Raw genomic sequence first — 22118 nt, 5'->3', positions numbered from 1 at the left:
GTTTGACAGAAATAAAGTTTACTGCAGTGGGGGGAAAAAAAAAAAAAAAATGATGTCATTTCCTTGTCCAACCCTTTTCTTCTTCCATCCTCCATTTTGGGACTAAACACCAAAATGAGTGGACGTGTTTTGAATGACAGCGCTCCGCGTTTTGCGCCGCATGCGTCACTGCAGCGCACGCATCCGGGCGCAGAGGACGCAGCAAGTTGCATTTTTGCTGCGTCCAAAATCAATCAAAAAAAGGACGCATGCGGCGCAAAACGCAGCGTTGTGCATGCGTTTTGCTGCGTTTTACTTTGCGTTGTGTGTTGCGGCGCCGACGCTGCGGCGCACAACGCAAATGTGAACATAGCCTAAGTGCCACGTATTTCAGTGCCACGTGCCACGTATTTAAGTGCCACGTGCCACGTATTTCAGTGCCACGTATCACGTATTTAAGTGCCACGTGCCACGTATTTAAGTGCCACGTGCCACGTATTTCAGTGCCACGTATCACGTATTTAAGTGCCACGTATTTCAGTGCCACGTATTTAAGTGCCACGTATTTAAGTGCCACGTGCCACGTATTTAAGTGCCACGTGCCACGTATTTCAGTGCCACGTATCACGTATTTAAGTGCCACGTGCCACGTATTTAAGTGCCACGTGCCACGTATTTCAGTGCCACGTATCACGTATTTAAGTGCCACGTATTTCAGTGCCACGTGCCACGTATTTAAGTGCCACGTATTTAAGTGCCACGTGCCACGTATTTAAGTGCCACGTGCCACGTATTTCAGTGCCACGTATCACGTATTTAAGTGCCACGTGCCACGTATTTAAGTGCCACGTGCCACGTATTTCAGTGCCACGTATCACGTATTTAAGTGCCACGTGCCACGTATTTCAGTGCCACGTATCACGTATTTAAGTGCCACGTGCCACGTATTTCAGTGCCACGTGCCACGTATTTAAGTGCCACGTATCACGTATTTAAGTGACACGTGTCACGTATTTAAGTATCCACGTATCCCACGAAGATTTTCCATGGAGAACAGACACATCCAGAGATATGTCTGCTCTCCACGGATGCAGCAACACACTGACAGGAGCCATAGTTCCTGTCGGTGTGTCACTGCGCATGCGCGAGCGAGTTTACCGGCGGTCATTGACCCCGGCACTCTCGCTTAACGGCAGTGCTGCGTGGGAAAGTTCAACGCAGCTGTACTGCTGTTAACCGAGACGCCGGAGCCATTGAACTCCGGAACAGTACGCGATACACTGCTAGGAGCTTCGCTCCTGGCAGTGTATCGCCGGAGAGCAGGGGATCGGCGTGGGACACTCGTTTTATGGATTCTGCGGACAGGGAGTATGAATTTGGTTTATTATTTTTGGATTTTTTCCTGGAGGATCGAGGGCTTCGCCTACAAGTGTGCTGTTGGTGAGTATATACTCTGTGTTATGTGTTGTATGTACTGTACTGTGTGTCATGTATGTGTATTGTGTGTAGGTGTTTGGTGTAAACTTTACTATTGTGCTAAGTCGCCGGACACAGGGACAACTCTCCCATCCTAATACCGGATGGGAGTAGTAGTCCCATACGGCGACTTAGCACAATGGTGGCACTAGCGTCGCATGGGGACACACACACGCACACACACACACACACACACACACACACACATACCAAATCAATCAAACGGCCGACACGATCCCCATGCGACGCTATGCCTCCATGTCTCTCCGCCCACGCACTTCCGGCCCCGCACTTCCGCCGGCTTCCCCGCACTTCCTGCTGCAGCGGTTCTGCACATCAAACCGCAGTAAAACACGCAGATATATTTTTGATCTGCGTGTTTTACTGCGATTTTGACCTCACAATGGAGGTCTATGGGTGCAGAACCGCTGCGGTTCAGGAAGAAGAATTGACATGCTCCTTCTTTTTTCCGGGAGCTATTCAGCACGGCTTTTTTTTAAATTTCCGGACCATGTGCACAGTGTGTCCTGTTTTCCATAGGGTACAGTGTACTGTACCCTGCATGGAAAACAGCTGCGGAACCGCAGCGGCAAAACCGCCGCGGTTCCGCGGTAAAAAACGCACTGTGTGAACATGGCCTAATAGTTGCTGAGTAAAAAAACAAACAAAAGGATTGTACACAGACGGCACACGGGCCAATGTAACTCGCTTGGACTGAGCAGATGAGTAGGTTTTTTTCATGGACCTAATATACATTTAAAGGGATGTTCCCAAAATCACCATGTTTTACTTTTTTTAATTTTGCCAGTATAACGCATTTTTTAATCTGTCCTATTTTACACATATCACCCCCTAATTACGCCCTTTCAGGCTCTGTGTACCCAACAGTTCCTGTGTGAACCCATATGTGGGGAGGAACCGCATGTTATATACTGGGGTGGGGGCAACAGGGCTGGATATTATACGCTGGGGGGCTACGGGGCCGGATATTATACGCTGGGGGGCTACGGGGCTGGATATTATGCGCTGGGGAGCTACAGGGCCGGATATTATACGCTGGGGGGCTACAGGGCCGGATATTATACGCTGGGGGGCTACGGGGCCGGATATTATACGCTGGGGGGCTACAGGGCCGGATATTATACGCTGGGGGGCTATGGGGCCGGATATTATACGCTGGGGGGCTACAGGGCCGGATATTATACGCTGGGGGGCTACAGGGCCGGATATTATACGCTGGGGGGCTACAGGGCCGGATATAGCACATCTGTTTGTAGATACAAGCTCGTAATCCCTTTTATGATGAAGCAATTCTCCACCCCGGAACAGAGGATGGACTAAACATTTGTCATGTACTGTCACCTACCTGGTGTCCTCCGACTGAGACTGGTGTTCTGGTTCTCCTACATCCAAGATGGCCTCCATAGTGGCAGAGGGATGACATCCATATGTCTGACCCACTTCTCCATAGCATGGCACTTCCTGACTTACCACAGGGCTCTTCATGCCACCGGGCAGCGAACTTGGATGTAGAGGGACCAGAACGTTGGCCTCAAGTGTGGGAGACAGTGGGAGACAAACAGAGGGGACAGGTAGGACGACTCTACATGTGACATGTGTCATCACTCGTCAGCACCAGGCAGAGGCTGCTACATCACCGAGATCCATAGGACGGGGAGATTCACAACCTGTAACACAAGCTCAGTCATTTACATGGCAGCACGGGACTTGTGGAAGAAAAATACGGATGGAAGGGGTGGAAGAAATATTCTCAAAGGTAAAGGAAAACTAAATCTGTGCTTCCTAAATCATTAAGAAGAGGTGTGAAGGCGGCCCTGTTATTCATCGGTGCACCGCCGGACTCTACAGGAGCAGCCGCGCCATCACCGGACGCTTCTGCTGAGATGAGGACAGCAGATAAAGCTTCACTGCACCGGAGACTCCACACGATATCACACACTGCGGTCATTATTACATAACGGTCATCGTCATCATCATCATACGCCAGTTAATATCACACACCTGTGAAAACATCTCCCAGAATCTCCTCCTTCCCGTCACTCACACACGGCTGATCCCCCCTCGTCATCGCTTCTTCTTCTGTCTCCTCCTTCACTTTATTCTTAGTCGGATCTTCCTCCTGATATATCAGATGTAACAATCAGCACAATACAAGAAACCACCAAAATCTGAGACATCTATGACCTCGATCAGAAATGTCCCCCCATATACAGATCTGGTACAGGGCTCAGTGTCGTCTACCTGATGATCCTCTGAGACATCGTGATTCTCCTCCGGACAGTCCTGGGGACACAGAGGACGGGGACATCTCTCCGGTGGATTTATTTCCACAACTCCATCTGTAGGAGACACACAGTGACGGAATAGATAGTGTCTTATTTTAATGTATAAATATATGAGGGGACAGTACAAAGACCTTTCTGATGATCTTTTTAATCATAGACCTGAGACAGGGACAAGGGGGCATCCTCTACGTCTGGAGGAAAGAAGGTTTAAGCATAATAACAGACGCGGATTCTTTACTGTAAGAGCAGTGAGACTATGGAACTCTCTGCCGTATGAGGTTGTAATGAGTGATTCATTAATTAAATTTAAGAGGGGACTGGATACCTTTCTGGAAAAGTATAATGTTACAGGGTATATACACTAGATTCCTTGATAAGGCGTTGATCCAGGGAACTAGTCTGATTGCCGTATGTGGAGTCGGGAAGGAATTTTTTTCCCCATGGTGGAGCTTACTCTTACCACATGGGTTTTTTTTGCCTTCCCCTGGATCAACATGTTAGGTTAGGCTATGGGTTGAACTAGATGGACTTACAGTCTTCCTTCAACCTTAATAACTATGTAACTATGTAAGTGTCATGTGATGATGAGATGATGGGAGTAGTAGTAGGTGACCACAGAACAGACATGACTGTCTCCCCTCCTCACCCTGCTGATCGGCCCATATTGTGATCGCCTCTTTTGCTCCATGTATAACCTCAACCTTAATATCAATCAGATCTTCACCCTAAAAAGTAAAATGTAAGATGAGCTCAGGTCCCATCACTTCATGGTCAGATGTTGTGGAGGCTTCAGTGCCATCTACCTGATGTTCCTCCGGGATGTTGTGTTTCTCCTCCGGACAGTCCTGGGGATACAGAGGACGGGAACAGCTCTCTGGTGGATTTCTCCTCCTGGGTCCATCTGTGGAGACACACAGACTGAATACATGACCTGCCATGTATCTGTCTATATGTGACACACGTCTCAAAGAACCGGTAATTCTAGGTTTATGCATCAGGGATTAAATTAAATTGTTATGGTCCTCACCACCGGTACCGAGGTCCCAGCACATTGTGGGCTCAAGTATGAAGTAAGAATCAGCGAGGCCAAAGCCTAATGCTCTCTGCTCTGCCCTCAGAGAATGAGGACCCTGAGGAGAGGGATACAGAAGACCCTCGTCAGTCAGATGGAGGAGCCGCACTAAGACACCCAACTACTCCAAGTTCCCTCTCCACCAGGGATGGAACCATAGAGGAGCTGGAGAAAGCTCCACATTTCTATCCAGCGGTTTTTTCTCTCCTAATTCACCGTTATGGAGATTGGGGGAAGGACGGTTACCATTTACCAGTGATTGTTTATTGGGAGCCCCAGAGGTCACCATGAGGACACGGCCTCCCTCCTGGACAGGATCCTCTGGGATCACTCTAAGGCCATGTGCACACGTAGGTTCAGGTCCCTGCGGGTTCTCTCGCAGCGGATTTGATAAATCTGCAGGGCAAAACCGCTGCGGTTATCCCTGCAGATTTATCACGTTTTGTCTTGCGGTTTCCGCTGCGGGTTTTGGTTTTACTATTGATGCTGCATATGCTGTGCGAGAAGGACCTTCGTGACGTCACGGTCATGTGACCGCAACGTCACCGCAGGTCCTGCTCGCACAGCAACCCTGAGACCGGACGGCCGCGTGCAGCGCTGAGAGGTGAGTATAGAATTATTTTTTATTTTAATTCTTTTTTTTTTTACCACAAATATGGTTCCCCAGGGCCTGGAGGAGAGTTTCCTCTCCTCCACCCCGGGTAGCAACCGCACATTATCCAGTAACTTCCCGCATCGTGGGCACAGCCCCATGCGGGAAGTAAGCGGATCAATGCATTTCTATGTGTGCAGAATCGCAGCGATTCTGCACAAAGAAGTGACATGCTGCGGGTTGTAAACCGCTGTTTCTGCGCGGTTTTTCCCGCAGCATGTGCACAGCGGTTTGCGGTTTCCCAGTGGTTTACATGTAACTGTAAACGCAATGGAAACTGCGGCGGACCCGCAGCTGCGAAAACGCTGCGGATCCGCGGTAAAAACCGCAACGTGTGCACATAGCCTAAGAAGAGAGAACCTGCCGTCCTCCTATTAATAGACGAGTTACTGTGTTTTAATTCTTCTTTAACCCTTTCACTACCTTTAACGTATAGGTACGTCTTGGCGATCATGCCAGCACAGGAGCTACACCCTCACAATCGCCGCTGGGAGCTCGGCTTATGAGATAGCAGAGACCTGGCTATCAATGCCAGGAGCGGTGCCCGCACTGCCCCTGGCTGTTCACCCTCCAAGATGCCTAGATTAAATACTGATAGCAAAATTTAGGAGTTTGGGAGAGGGAGGGAGCTCCCTCTTCCTTCCGATCGGCACCACCATGACGTCATTGCGAGTGCCCGATCGTCGTCATGGCAACCCGAGGTTGACATGACAACCTCAGGGTCAGCCAGTGACTGTGCCAGGAGCATGGACTAAGAGCTTTGGTCAGTGCAGTAAACAAGCGATCAGCATAATAAAAGCGCCACAAGATAAATAAAAAATGAAAAAAAAACAAAATAGCTATATTTATGTAAAAATAAGAATAAAGTACATATATTTGATAATTCTGCATCCAGAATGAACTGACCTATAAAACTGCCCCACTAGATAACCTCACAGAGAAGCAAGCAGCCATACATCTCCATCAGCAGAAAACAAAAAAGTTAGAGCTCTCAAAATAAAGCAATGCAAAAATTATTATTTTTTTCTATAAAAGTTTTTATTGTGTGAAAGCGCCAAAACATAAAAAAATATATAAATGAGGTATCGCTCTAATCGTACGGACCTAAAGAATAAAGATGCCTCATCAATTTTACCACACGTGAATGGCATAAAAAAACTCCTGAGTAGCTGGTGTTTATTCATTCTGCCTCTGAAAAATTGGAATAGAAAGCCAACGTCATGTGCCAACGTCAACTCGTCACGTAAAAAATAAGCCATCACATGACTTTGTGGCCGAAAAATGGAAAAATTATAGCTCTCAAAATATGGTGATGCAAAAACTTTATTTTGCAATAAAAAGCGTCTTTTAGTGTGTGACAGAAGCCAAACATAAAAACATCGCAGTAAGGCTCGGCTCACATTTATCCTGCGCTCTGCACTGAGCACTTACGCCGGGGCTTCTGTGTAAAACTCTGAAATTTGCGATTCAGACAGAATCTCCGGCGGAAGATTCCCTATAATGAGGCAGATAGAGGCAGAGTGGACATCATGTGGCTTATCCGGCGGTGTCTATCTTTTTCGACAGAGTAAATCTGCTGCCTCATTATAGCGAATGGACCTGTCCATCGTGTCACCTGAATCTCTCGGAGATTTAGATGGAAACCCCAAAGTAAGTGCTCAGTGTCGAGTGCAGGATAAATGAGATCCAAAATGGGCCCAACAAAAGCTTCCACTCAATCCACTCAGGTCTGTCATCTCTCAATGGAAATAAAGGGGGCTTCCACGTTACTGATAGTACAAAGGTTCTGCAAAAGCACTTTGGCCTCTCGCCCCCAAAAAGAAATTCAGCAAATTCTGCACTCCCAAATTCAAATGCCCCCAGTGTGCATAAACCACATTTAGTGCCCACATGTTTGGCATTTCTGTTGCGATGAGACTCTGCCTAATTTACGGGTGTATGTCTCCAGAAGCACTGGCTGGACACTACAACGTATTGGTCATTACTACGGCAGTTTCAATTTTCACTCAACAACATCAACTGCTGCCTGTTTCTGGAAAAGACCCATGGAGTCAAAATCAACACTGCACCTGTAGATAAATTCTCAAAGGGGTATAATTTGCAAAATTTGGTCACTTGGGGGGAATTCTGCTGTTTTAACACTTAGGGGCTCTGTATATGGAGTCCGCAAACTATTCTATGAAAATCTGCACTCCAGGAGGCAAATAGCGCTCTGGAATCTCACCGTATGGCTAAAAAGTACTGTACAGCCAAATATGGGGTATTGCCACATTCAGCAAAAATTGTGTGACAAATTTTGGTGCCATTTTTATCCATTTTACCTTGTGAAAATGTAAAATCTGGGGCCAAAATAATTATATTTTCTTCACTGCCCAAAGGTATATAATTCTGTGACACACCTGTGGTGTCCATATGATCACTGCACCCCTACATGAGGTCATTGAGAGGTGTAGTTTGTGAAATGGGGTCACTGATGGGGGGGGTTCTGCTGTTCTGGAACCTAAGGAGATCTTCTAGTGGGTCATGGCACACTCAAACCATAACAGTAAAATCTGAACTCCAATATGGCGCATCTTCCTTTCCAAGCTTTGCACTGTGCCTCAAAAGTAGTTATTGACCACATATGGTGTATTGGTGTTCTGAGAAGAAATTGCACTGTTCATTTTCTCCTATTCACCATTTTGAACATTGAAAACTTGGGGCCAAAGCAACATTTTAGTGGAAAAAAATGGTAATTTTCCATTGACTCAGCTAATGTTCTACATTTCTGTGAATAGCCTGAGGGCTAAAAATGCTCACTACACCCCTAGATTAATTCCTCAGGAGGCGTAGTTTCCAGAACCAGGACACTTGTTGTGGTTTCTGCTGTCTTGGCATATCAGGGGCTCTACAAATGTGACATCGCATCACCAATCTCTCTCAAAATAGCACTCCAGAATTCAGTTGGCGTTCCTTCCTTCCCGAGCCTTGCCATGCATGCAAACAGTAGTTTTCCACCACATAAAGGATATCGGCAAATACAGGAGAAATTGCACAACAAATTTTAGGGTCCACTTTCTCCTGTTTTAACTTATGAAAATTCAGAATTTGGATCTAACACAACATGTTTGTGGGAATTTTTTTTAAATATTTTCACGGCTCAAAGTTATAAACTTCTGAACTATGAGTTCAAGGTGAATGCCACACTTCTACATATATTCCTTGAGGGATGTAGTTTCCAAAATGGGGTCACTTGTGGTTTGTTTCACTGTTTAGGCACATCAGGGGCCCTGCAAACACGACATGGGGTCCGCCATCTATTACACCCAATTTTACGTTTCAAAAGTCGAATGGTGCTCCTTCCTTTCTGAGCTCTGCTGTGCGCCCAAACAGTAGTTTTCTACTACATATGGGGTATCGACGTACTCAGGAAAAACTGTGCTACAAATTGTATAGTCAATTTGTGTAAAATTTGAGGCTAAAGAAATATTTTTGTGGGGAAAAGTAAAATCTTCATGTTTCCCCCCCACATTTCTTTAATTCCTGTGAAGCTACCAAAGGGTTAATAAACTTCTTGTATGTGGTTTTGAGCACTTTGAGGAGTGAAGTTATTTAAATGGTGCAAATTTTGTGTATTTTCTGTCACATGGGCCCCTCAAAGTCACTTAAAATTTGATTTGGCCCCTAAAAAAATGGTTTTGTAAATTTTGTTGGAAAAAATGAGGAATTGCTGTTAACATTTTAACCATTTCAACTTCCTAACAAAAAAAAAGTTTAAAAAAAATAAAGAAAAGTAGACATATGGTAAGTGTAACTTATAGGCATAAAAATTCAAAGATGCAAAAAATAATGACCAAAATTAACCTCGAACATGAAGTACAGTGTGTCACAAAAAACAGACTCTGAATCACTGGGATACGTTGAAGCGTTCCAGAGTTATCTCATAAAGTGACACAGGTCAGAATTGTAAAATTTAACATGACCATGAAGGTGAAAATAGACTCGATGAGTGAAAGAGTTAAAGAGAAAAGTCTCAACATCCACCTTCATATAAACATTGGGATTTCTGCCCATTTCTCAAGGCAAAACTTCTCCAGTTCCTTCAAGTTAGATGGTTTCCTCTGGTGAACAGCGATCTTCAAGTCTGAACACAGATTCTCCTTGGATTAAGGTGTGGACTGACTCACCCGCTCAAGAAAATTTACCTGTTTCCCCTTAAAACACCGGAGTGTTGCTTTAGCAGTACGCTTTGGGTCATTTCCTCGCTGGAAGGTGAACCTTCATCGCAGTATCAAATCACTGACAGAATGAAACAGGTTTTGCTCAAGAATATCCCTGTATTTCGCACCGTTCATCTTCCCCTCGATTCAGACCATTTTTCCTGTCCCTGCTGCCAAAAATCATCCCCACAGCATTATGCTGCCACCACCATATTTCACTGTGGGCATGGTGTTCTTGGGGTGATGAGCTGTGTTGGTTTGGCACCAGACATAGGATTTACCTTGGTGTCCAAAAAGTTCAATTTTGGTCTCATCTGACCACAGCACCTTCCTCCTTACAATTGGGGAGTCTCTCACATGTCTTTAGGCAAACTCAAAACGAGCCTTTTTGTGTGTAAGTAAAGGCTTTTTCCATAAATCCATAAAGGCCACCTCTATGGAGTGTGCGGCTTATTGTGGTCGTATGGACAGGTACTTCTTCAGTCTCTGTTGGGAACTCTGCAGCTCCTTCAGGGTTACCTTTGGTCTCTGTGCTGCCTCTCTGATTAATGCCCTCTTTGTTTTGACGTGCGCCCAGGTTTATTGTGGTACCTGTTATGATCCTTAGTGGTTGAGGATCACGAATTACTCCAGCTAAGTAACAAACATAGGGAGCTCTAGGGAGGTGGCAAACTGGACTGACCGCAAATCTGAACCTATCCAAACACACTAGAAGTAGCCGGTGAACGTGCCTAAAAAATTCCTAGACGTCTCGAGCCAGCCTGAGGAACTAACTACCCCTGGAGAGAAAGAAAGACCTCTCTTGCCTCCAGAGAAATAATCCCTAAAGATATAGAAGCCCCCAACAAATAATAACGGTGAGGTAAGAGGAAGGCACATACACAGGGGTGAAAACAGATTCAGCAAATGAGGCCCATTAATACTAGATAGCAGAAAATAGTAAAGGGGTCTGTGCGGTCAGTAAAAAACCCTTACAAAATATCCACACTGAGATTCAAGAACCCGCGCACCAACTAACGGTGTGGGGGGAGAAACTCAGTCCCCTAGAGCAACCAGCAAGCGAGGAGATCACATCCTAGCAAGCTGGACAAGAAACATGATGAATGCTGATAATCAAAAAATGAACGGACAAAAACTTAGCTTGTCTTGGAGAGGCTGGGAGCAAGGTAATCACAAGGAATCTGAAGAGCACTGAATACATTGATAGCAGGCAAGGAACTGAGTATCCAGGTGGGCTAAATAGGAAACCAACCAAGGATAACGAACCAGCTGATGAAGCAACCTGCAGAAAGACAACACTACCCAGTACCGCTTGTGACCACTAGAGGGAGCCCAAAAATAGAGTTCACAACAGGTACCATGTTCTTTCCATTTGATGATAATGGATTTGAAGGTGCTTTCGAGGATCATCAGAGATTGGGGGATTTTTTTTCTTATAACAACCCTGACTTGCACTTTGTCCCTGACTTGTTTGGAGACTTTGTCTTCATGGTGTTGTTTGGTTAGTGGTCACGCCTTCTCCCTCTGGTGGTCACCCCACTGCCTCTTCCTGCCTGTTGTGGTCCTGCTGCTTCTGCCACCTCTGCACTGCTGTCCTCGCTCAGCATGGAACCTCGCCAGGTTGGATCAGTGACTTCACGTGCACAGAATCGTCTTTCACTTCCGCACTCTGGTCCGCCTCCCGACTTGTTGACTTAACATCACTTGTTGGCAACTGTGTCTCACCATCATCGTCCGCTTGAGAAACTAATTGCTGTTCCCCATCGTAGTTTTCTTCTGACCGTCACTGCTCAAATATTTTGGCATGAATACATACGATCTCATGTCCCTCTTGAAATGTGCAGGGCGAGAGGCCAGAATCAATAAATGGAAATGTAAAGACTCGCTCCTCAAGTGTCCAAGTGTGGGATCACCTGTCTCCTGGGACTCATGGATGAGCATGTTTGTTGTGCTCCCACCTGCAAACTGTATGGTGTTATTTTTTATAAATAAAATATTTAGCCCTGAAAATGAATTTAGCGCGGGGGCCGCCTGCTGACTCTCCAAAATGTATGACTGAGGGCCACCTGATGGAGCTCAAAAAATTATGAGTGAGTGCTGCCTGATGGTCCTTCAAAATGTGTAATTAAGGGCCCTCAAAAAAATGTGGAGCAAGGGCCGCATGATAACCCTGTTGATATGGTGTAGGAGGAGGAGAACAAGAAAAATAAAAAAAAACATGAACTGTATAATCATTTTAGGGTGGAAACCCCAGCAGCAATAAAACCCCCGGAATAATCTTAAGCAGGGAGGGAGAAGTGACTGCGGCCTGCAAGCCTTAGATCTGAGCCAACTCTGTGTAAAATAAAAATAAAGATGCCGTCATACAATGGGAGAAAGACCCAAATGTAACTCCTGTGTGAATGGACAAAGGACTGGTGGTGTTCTGTCCCCAGGATGGGTTGGAGAACGTTCCCCCACATGGTTCATGAGTATTCATTGGCAAAGATCTCCAAGGAGATACAAGAAATGTTTTGAACCTCCAGTTTTGATCTATTTGAAGCCTTGTGGGCTGCCTGATGCTCTGAGCCGGCACAGGAGGAACTGGCGCCCACCTTAGATGGAGGCCGATGCCTGAAGGTCTTTGTGCTAGTTGTATCCCGTGCCCCTGGATCTGGGACTCCTTGTTGTTGGCCTCAGAAGTCCCACTCCTTCTAAATGAAATGTTTTCTGAGGCCCTATTCTACGTATATTCCAGGGGGTGTTGCATTCCCTCCTTCTCATTTTTGATAGGTCTTGCACTTAGTGCATAGGCTTCAGCAGTCTACGAGTCCCAAAAATTCAGAAATCTCATGCACATGATTCCTTTTTTTTCTTGACAAATGGAAAACTGCTGCATTTTTTAAAGAAGCAGCATGTCAAGTCTTCCAGTGATTTTACAGTGTTTTTTCACCATTGAAAAAGCGCAAAAACACAGTAAAAACAGTGTGAACATAGCCTAAGGGGTGGAGGAGGTTTATTTTCCCCTCCTATTAATTTTGCCATATAAACAAGTCATACAGGGATGAATATTTCCTAACCTTTTATCCCTGTAAAATCCGTTTTATCTGCGGTTTTGTATGTTTTATTGTCAGTCCAGAAAAGTTCCGCAATACTCTCACAACATTGTTTGTAGTAGTGACCTGGGAGTCAGAGATGTGTCCAGGCGTCTTCCCCATGATGTTCCCAGGTGTCTTCCCCATGATGTTCCCATGTCACTTGAGCCCCGTTTCCATCCATAACTAACAAAAAGAAGTCTAGCACTCAACTTCAGTAAACGTAGAGGAGATTTATTTGTAGCACTCGAAACGTTTCAGTCCTTTTGGACTTTCATCAGTCACTACAATATCATAAAAGTAAAATAAGAAGTACAACCAGTACAAGAAATAACAAAATAAAGTATATACAAAATGACAAACATTACCGACATAACAAATATACAAATATAGGAAAACTGACTGAACAGCAATCTAATCTGAACTGGTGCATAACCAAAAAAGTCATATAGCAAATAGATCAATGGCTGCACTCAAAATTTATTTGTGCTAAAACAAGGAAGTGTGCAATACATGAAACGTCAAGGTAATCTCAAAACGGATGGGTAACTGAGCTGACTGCCTAGTGTGAACACTTACCTATGGCTAATAAAATGGTAAAGCCTGCTTTTATAGGGAGCTCAGAACCAACTGTGTCTGGATGTAGTTAAAATCACAGCATGGTGAAGGGCGTTTTATTAGCCATAGGTAAGTGTTCACACTAGGCAGTCAGCTCAGTTACCCATCCGTTTTGAGATTACCTTGACGTTTGGTGGATGGGCTCACAACGTTTGGCCAAATCTTGTGCTAAAAATCTCATGTGTTTTTTCATATATTTCACAAGCCATTATGCTATTCACATTTCATGTATTGCACATTTCCTTGTTTTAGCACAAGTAAATTTTGAGTGCAGCCATTGATCTATTTGCTATATCGATCCGAGACAGGGTGTCTAAACACAAGTCGACTGTACGCTGTAAAAACCTGCTCTTGCCGATACCCCATCATTTCATTACCATGGGCCACAGCATCTCCCAATTAAAATTTAGTGTATTGGAACAAATACCACTCCCACGTCGGGGTGGGAATAGGATCCTCACCCTCAAAAAACATGAGGCTTTTTGGATTCACACCTTGGACACACTATCTCCAAAAGGTTTAAACAGAGAATATGAACTGACTGCCTTTACTTGAATGTGTTTATCAGAGAACTGTCTATTTCATTAATATATGCACTGTTGTATGTTCCTCTTTCTAACATACGTTCTTGTCTTCTTTAGAGTCGTCTCTACTAATTTGATATGACGGTCACGTTAATTTGTCCACCTGATACCCTGCCACACTCCAAAGGATCTATCACCTCCTGTGGACACCTCATCACATCTTCCTCTTGGGCACCACCATCTGTTGCGTGTGGACGAAATAAAACCACTAACTCACCATGTATCTCTTGACAGGTCTTTCACTTGTTACAGGTACTCTATTTCTACCTGCAGGTTCAGTATAATCCTTTCCCCAACACTATTCTATCCTTTCCACTTCATACTACTCCATCCCCAATTTTTTATTTATTTTTTCATTAGTATTCTCCTTTTTTTATTATTTCTTTTCCTTTTTTCTAGCCCTCAACAAAGGCTCTAGGGTGTATTTTCCGGTATTACCCTATATACCCATGACAATTTGTCATTTTTTCAACCCCCTCCTTCCCCCATGTTTTTTACATAGTCTCTTTTTTATTTATATACATTTGACTTCTATTCAGCCCATAGAGAGCTCCGGTCTCCTTACATGCAGCCCTGCACATTAACGCGTATTTAGTGACGTCTCTGCGCATGACACAGATGCGGTGGAACGCACATTCCCATGGTGGAACGCACCGTCATCTTTTTTCAGTAATGTCGCGCACTTCCCCCGTTTTTATCTCTCTGTTGAGGACCCATACGCTGTGGTACGCACACTATATGAAACGCACCGCCATCTTCTTCCGGCCGGCAACTCAGTGCGCGACGTCACTTCCGGTAATGCGATCCCACCTTCAGTGCACCCGGCTCTGACCCCGGATGCTATATAAACACATGGGGCTAGTTTATCCCCAGACAAGCAGTGGATACCGTGTCTGGAGGATCGCCCTGCTCTTCTACAACCGGCACTTTTTGGGTAAGGTTCTCGTTCTTACATTTAGCTGCTTATAGCCACTATACCTCCGGTCCTCGCTATACACATAAACTTACTCTAATTATCTCCTCAGTCCACTTGGTGGATAAATACCCACCACTACAGCACTCTACTAAAGGTACCTTGTTTTCTCAAAGATCCACATCCCTACACGATGTTAACAGTAGAACTGACGTATACTATATATGTCTGTTTCACAGTGAGGACAATCCTTACCATTAGTGCCCTATAGAGCTTCCACGTCTCTGTAAGTACTATTGATATACCATTACCCTCCCATTTTTTCAGGGTTCGACTCACCATTTTTTCCTTTCTCTCTACATGTGTAACAGACACTTGCTTATATATCTCATCTCCTCTATATATACCTGGCCCCACTGGCTCACATTGGCACGGTATGTTTCATTCGTTCTTCTTTATGACAGTTTAGCGTTATTCATCACTGTCTCCTAGTTGATACTGAGCTTAGATATTTGTGGATAATTTCACTGCATTCATTTTTTCCAAGTGTTGCATTATATGATGACCTCTTTACTTTAAGTAAACTTTGTATGTATATTTGTTATGTCGGTAATGTTTGTCATTTTGTATATACTTTATTTTGTTATTTCTTGTACTGGTTGTACTTCTTATTTTACTTTTATGATATTGTAGTGACTGATGAAAGTCCAAAAGGACTGAAACGTTTCGAGTGCTACAAATAAATCTCCTCTACGTTTACTGAAGTTGAGTGCTAGACTTCTTTTTGTTAGTACTGATGGTTTGGGAACCTAGTCTAGGCACCACGGTGTAGCTGTGCACACGGTGTTTCCTCTTACCCGTTTCCATCCATGTCAGAGATTTTACTACGATATCACATGCCGGTCATCATCATCACAGACGCCGGTCATTATTACATAACGGTCATCATCATCATCATCATCATCACAGACGCCGGTCATTATAACATAACGGTCATCATCATCACAGACGCCGGTCATTATTACATACCTGTGGAAACATCTCCCGGAATCTCCTCCTTCCCGTCACTCACACACAGCTGATCCCCCCTCGTCATCGCTTCTTCTTCTGTCTCAGCCTTCACTTTATTCTTAGTCGGATCTTCCTCCTGATACATCAGATGTAACAATCAGCACAAAACATTTAGTAGCATCTTAAGGGGCGCACGCGTGTGGGGTCAGGCATGCGCATTCCTGCAGCAAAGCATCACTGCAGCTAAGCATCGAGACGCCACAGTTATTTCAACGGCAGGAGTCAGGACCCCACTGTATGTATCTGTCTCTCTTGGGTAAGTCTGCTGAGTAAGCACTTCTTATTACTTGGATCTAGCTTTGCTATTAACCCATCTTACTCCTTCACCATGTTTACCTATGCCCTTACAGTGTTTGCTCCACTAATCCTCACTCTCCTTTGCTATCCACAAACCCCAGCACCCTCTAACCAAATAACCATCTCTCCCTCTTTCCTCCCCACCTGACCTCCTCTGCTGACCTGCTCCTCAACCTCAAATCTGTCCTAATAAAACAAGTCGTCCACTCTCCTTCTCCCACCTGCTCTCCCTTTCTCTGCTTCTCCTCACTGCGGGCGACATATCTCCCAACCCTGGACCCCCACAGCTCATACCTCCCATTACTACCCCCTCCTATTGCTCCCTATCTAATATGAACTACCGCAATCTTTCCAACATAAAACTCGTGCTCCTGATGCCCACCCCCCTGCTCCCTCTCTCTGGAGCACTCTGGAATGCCCGCTCAATCTGCAATAAGCTTCATGTGATTGATGACCTTATTCTCTCTCACAAGCGTGCCTTCCTCGGCCTCACAGAAACATGGCTAACACCCTCTGACACCACCTCCCCTGCTGCGCTGTGTTACGGTGGCCTCCACTTCACCCACACCCCTCGCCCCGGCAACAGACATGGTGGAGGAGTGGGTCTTCTCTTTTCTTCAAACTGCACCTTTAACCCAATCCCACCTCTACCCTCCCTTATCCTCCCCTCTTTTGAAGTCCACTCTGTCCGCATCTACTCTCCCTCCAATCTCCAAGTGGCCGTCATATACCGACCTCCAGGCCCAGCCACTGCCTTTATTGACCAATTCCCCACCTGGCTCCTTCACTTTCTGTTTGTTGAAATTCCCACCATCATGGGTGACTTCAACATCCCCACTGATACCCTTCAGTCAACAGCCTCCAAACTTCTGTCCCTTACTTCATCTTTTGGACTTACTCAGTGGTCCTTCCCAGCCACCCACACAGACGGACATACACTAGACCTGGTCTTCACCCGTCTCTGCTCTCTATCTAACTTCACCACCTCCCCTCTCCCTCTATCCAACCACCATCTGCTCACCTTCTCATCCCTGTCCTCCTCACCGGTCACCCATGTCCAGCTACATGCGCACCCCCGCAGAAACCTTGCACACCTAGACACCCACACACTCTCTGACTCTATCCTACCACTGGCATCCATATTATTATTATTATTATTATTATTTATTGTTATAGCGCCATTTATTCCATGGCGCTTTACAAGTGAGGAGGGGTATACATAATAAAAACAAGTACAATAATCTTGAACAATACAAGTCATAACTGGTACAGGAGGAGTGAGGACCCTGCCCGCGAGGGCTCACAATCTACAAGGGATGGGTGAGAATACAGTAGGTGAGGATAGAGCTGATCGTGCAGCGGTTGGTTGATCGGTGGTTACTGCAGGTTGTAGGCTTGTCGGAAGAGGTGGGTCTTCAGATTCTTTTTGAAGGTTTCGATGGTGGGCGAGAGTCTGATGTGTTGTGGTAGAGGGTTCCAGAGTAGGGGTGATACGCGAGAGAAATCTTGTATGCGATTGTGGGAAGAGGAGATAAGAGGGGAGTAGAGAAGGAGATCTTGTGAGGATCGGAGGTTGCGTGTAGGAAAGTACCGGGAGATGAGGTCACAGATGTATGGAGGAGACAGGTTGTGGATGGCTTTGTACGTCATGGTTAGGGTTTTGTACTGGAGTCTCTGGGCAATGGGGAGCCAGTGAAGGGATTGACAGAGGGGAGAGGCCGGAGAATAGCGGGGGGACAGGTGGATTAGTCGGGCAGCAGAGTTTAGAATAGATTGGAGGGGTGCGAGAGTGTTTGAGGGGAGGCCACAGAGCAGGAGGTTGCAGTAGTCAAGACGAGAGATGATGAGGGCATGGACTAGGGTTTTTGCAGATTCTTGGTTGAGGAATGAACGGATTCGTGCAATATTTTTGAGTTGAAGTCGGCAGGAAGTGGAAAGGGCTTGGATGTGTGGTTTGAAGGAGAGATCAGCGTCAAGGATAACCCCGAGGCAGCGAGCTTGTGGGACTGGGGAGAGTGGGCAGCCATTTACTGTAATGGATAGGTTCGTTGGGGGGGTCACGTGAGATGGGGGAAAGATGATGAATTCTGTTTTGTCCATGTTAAGTTTCAGAAATTTAGCGGAGAAGAAGGATGAAATAGTGGACAGACATTGAGGGATTCTGGTTAGTAGGGAGGTGATATCTGGTCCAGAGATGTAGATCTGTGTGTCATCAGCATAGAGGTGATACTGAAAGCCATGAGATTCTATGAGCTGTCCCAGGCCAAAGGTGTAAATGGAGAAGAGCAGGGGCCCAAGGACTGAACCTTGTGGGACTCCGACAGATAGGGGGCGAGGTGAGGAGGTGGTGTGTGAGTGGGAGACGCTGAATGTCCGGTCTGTTAGGTATGATGAGATCCAGGATAGGGCCAAGTCTGTGATGCCAAGGGATGAGAGGGTCTGTAATAATAGGGAATGGTCCACTGTGTCAAAGGCAGCCGACAGGTCGAGGAGGAGGAGAACAGAGTAGTGTCGCTTGCTCTTGGCGGTTAAAAGGTCAGTGGTGACCTTAGTTAGGGCAGTTTCAGTGGAGTGGTGTGGCCGGAAGCCAGATTGTAAGCGGTCAAAGAGGGAGCAAGAAGAGAGATGGGAGGACAGTTCAAGGTAGACGTGTTGTTCCAGTAGTTTTGAGGCATAGGGGAGAAGTGATATAGGGCGATAGCTAGATACAGAGGATGGGTCAAGAGAGGGCTTTTTGAGGATAGGTGTGATGGAGGCATGTTTAAAGCTTGAGGGGAAAACACCATTTGTTAGTGATAGGTTGAAGAGATGGGTTAGGGTTGGGATGAAGATTGTGGTGAGGTTTGGGATGAGGTGGGTTGGGAGCGGGTCAAGTGCACAGGTGGTGAGATGCGATCTTGAGAGTAGAGTGGCGAGTTGATCTTCTGTAATGGTGGAGTAGTTGGTTTTGGAGGTGGAGGGTAGGGAAGTTGGGAGGAAGGGCTCTGGGGCTTGTTGACCAAAACTGTCTCTGATGTTATCAATCTTCTGCTTGAAGAATGAGGCAAAGTCTTCAGCAGAGATAAGTGAGGAGGGAGGAGGTGCTGGGGGACGGAGGAGAGAATTGAAGGTGTTGAATAACTGTTTAGGGTTGTGAGATAGGGAGGATATGAGAGATGAGAAGTAGGTTTGTTTAGCTGTGGCGAGTGCGGTCTTGAAAGTAGTGAGGGACTGTTTGAATGCGATTAAGTGGTCGTTGGAGTGGGATCTTTTCCATCTGCGCTCAGCAGCCCTGGAAGCTCGCCTCATATCCTCACTCCACGACACTGCCACTGCTTTCTACAATGCCACTCTCGCATCAGCTATTGACACTGTTGCCCCTCTCGTTCATGGCAGAGTGCGAAGTATCAATACACAACCCTGGCACAATAACACCACTAAAAAGCTCCGGCAAGTGTCCAGGGTTGCAGAGCGGCATTGGAAGAAAACAAATTCGCAAGATCACTTCACTGCATTCAAACAGGCAACACTCACTTTTAGATCTGCTCTCACCTCTGCTAAACAGGCCTACTTCACAACCCTCGTATCTTCCCTATCCTACAACCCCAAACAGTTATTCAAAACCTTCAACTCCCTCCTCCGCCCCCACTGCCCCCTCCAACCTCCCTCATCTCTGCTAAGGACTTTGCCACACACTTTAAAAATAAGATCGACCAAACAAGGCAAATCTTCATTGTTCAACCGCCACAACCCCTTTGTATACCAGACCAATGCCCAAACCCCATAACCTCCCTATCCAACATCACTGAAGGGGGGCTTAATTGTCTCCTCTCCAAATCGCACCTCACCACCTGTGCGCTCGACCCCATCCCATCCCACCTCCTCCCCAACCTCACCACCACTCTTATCCCATCCCTAACCCACCTCCTCAACCTATCACTAACTTCTGGCACCTTCCCTTCTGCTTTTAAACATGCCACAATCATGCCTATCCTTGAAAAGCCAATCCTCGATCTAACTGCTATGTCCAGCTATCGCCCAATATCGCTGCTCCCATTCGCTTCCAAACTCCTGGAGCAGCACGTCCACGCTGAACTTTCCTCCCACCTCTCATCTAACTTGCTTTTTGACAATCTACAATCTGGTTTCCGCCCCATCAATCAACGGAAACAGCCCTGACCAAAATTACTAATGACCTACTTACCGCCAAAGCTAACGGACAATACTCTGTACTCCTCCTTCTAGACCTGTCCTGTCCTTTCGACACAGTTGACCACTGCCTCCTACTACAGATCCTCTCCTCCTTTGGCATCAAAGACCTCGCCTTATCCTGGATCTCCTCATACCTTTCCAACCGCACATTCAGCATCTCCCACTCCCACACTACCTCCTCATCCCACTCTCTCTCTGTTGGAGTCCCCCAAGGTTCTGTTCTTGGACCCCTACTCTTCTCAATCTATACACTTGGCCTGGGACAACACAAAGTCTCATGGATTCCAGTACCACCTTTATGCTGATGACACTCAGATCTACCTTTCTGGCCCAGAAGTCACCTCTCTACTCTCCAGAATCCCAGAGTGCCTATCAGCCATATCCTCCTTCTTCTCCTCTCGCTTCCTCAAACTCAATGTGAACAAATCTGAACTCATCATCTTTCCTCCATCTCATAGATCTTCCTTACCTGACCTATCTATCGCAATTAAAGACATAATGCTTTCCCCCGTACCGGAAGTCCGCTGCCTCGGAGTAACCCTTGACTCTGTCCTGTCCTTCAAACCACACATCCAAGCTCTTTCCACCTCCTGTCGCCTCCAGCTCAAAAATAGCTCCAGAATCCGTCATTTCCTCAACTCTCAATCTACTAAAATGCTTGTGCATGCCCTCATCATCTCCCACTTTGACTACTGCAACATCCTTTTCTGTGGCCTCCCTGCTAAGACTCTTGCACCTTTCCAGTCCATCCTTAACTCTGCTGCCCGACTAATTCATCTCTTTCCTCGCTACTCCTCTGCAAATCTCTTCACTGGCTCCCATTCCCTCAGCGTATCCAGTACAAATTACTAATACTGACCTACAAAGCCATCCATAACCTGTCTCCTCCATATATCTCTGACCTAATCTCCCGATATCTTCCCTCACATAATCTCCGGTCCTCCCAAGACCTCCTTCTGTCCTCCACACTTATTCGCTCCTCACCCAACCGCCTCCAAGACTTCTCCCGAAAATCCCCCATCCTCTGGAACTCTCTGCCCCAACACGTCCGACTATCAACCACATTCGGATCCTTCAGACGGAACCTGAAAACCCATCTCTTCAGGAAAGCCTACAGCCTGCACTGACACCGCTGCCTCCTCATCACTACCGAAGCTACCGCCTCACCAACACCAGAGCTGCAGCAACCCTCAACCTATTGTCTGCTTCCCCATAACCCTGCAGAATGTAAGCCGGCAAGAGCAGGGTCCTCGCCCCTCTGTATCAGTCTGTAAATGTTAGTTTACTGTAAGTGATATCTGTAATTTGTATGTAACCCCTTCTCATGTACAGCACCATGGAATCAATGGTACTATATGAATAAATAAATAATAAAAGAAACCACCAAAATCTGTGACATCTATGACCTCGATCAGAAATGTCCCCCCATATACAGATCCAGTACAGGGCTCAGCGCCGTCTACCTGATGATCCTCTGGGATGTTGTGATTCTCCTCCGGACAGTCCTGGGAATACAGAGGACGGGGACATCTCTCTGGTGAATTTCTCCTTATGAATCCATCTGTAGGAGACACACAGTGATGGAATAGATTGTGACATGTGATGATGAGATGATGGGAGTAGTAGTAGGTGACCACAGCACAGAAATATCTGTGGCAGCAGCACTAATAGCAACCGACCAACGCT

At 46.1% G+C, this 22118-nt stretch overlaps 2 protein-coding genes across 2 annotated transcripts in view; one reads left to right on the top strand and one right to left on the bottom strand.

Moving 5' to 3' along the window:
• Nucleotides 1–22118, top strand: part of LOC143793562 (uncharacterized) — a 293906-nt gene that overhangs the window by 167228 nt on the left and 104560 nt on the right. The window lies entirely within an intron of this gene.
• Nucleotides 1–22118, bottom strand: part of LOC143793517 (uncharacterized) — a 38280-nt gene that overhangs the window by 11033 nt on the left and 5129 nt on the right. The window contains exons 4-9 of the mRNA XM_077280553.1: nucleotides 21896–21993; nucleotides 15903–16020; nucleotides 4565–4662; nucleotides 4408–4486; nucleotides 3718–3815; nucleotides 3478–3595 (exon numbers count right to left, since the gene is read on the bottom strand). Coding sequence (XP_077136668.1) covers nucleotides 3478–3595; nucleotides 3718–3815; nucleotides 4408–4486; nucleotides 4565–4662; nucleotides 15903–16020; nucleotides 21896–21993 — 609 coding nt within the window. The remainder of the gene's footprint in view (nucleotides 1–3477; nucleotides 3596–3717; nucleotides 3816–4407; nucleotides 4487–4564; nucleotides 4663–15902; nucleotides 16021–21895; nucleotides 21994–22118) is intronic.

The sequence above is a fragment of the Ranitomeya variabilis genome, chromosome 1 (assembly GCF_051348905.1).
Source record: "Ranitomeya variabilis isolate aRanVar5 chromosome 1, aRanVar5.hap1, whole genome shotgun sequence".
NCBI classification, from domain to species: Eukaryota; Metazoa; Chordata; class Amphibia; order Anura; family Dendrobatidae; genus Ranitomeya; species Ranitomeya variabilis.
Note: the sequence above shows the minus strand (reverse complement) of the source record. Positions and strands in the feature narration are given on the sequence as shown.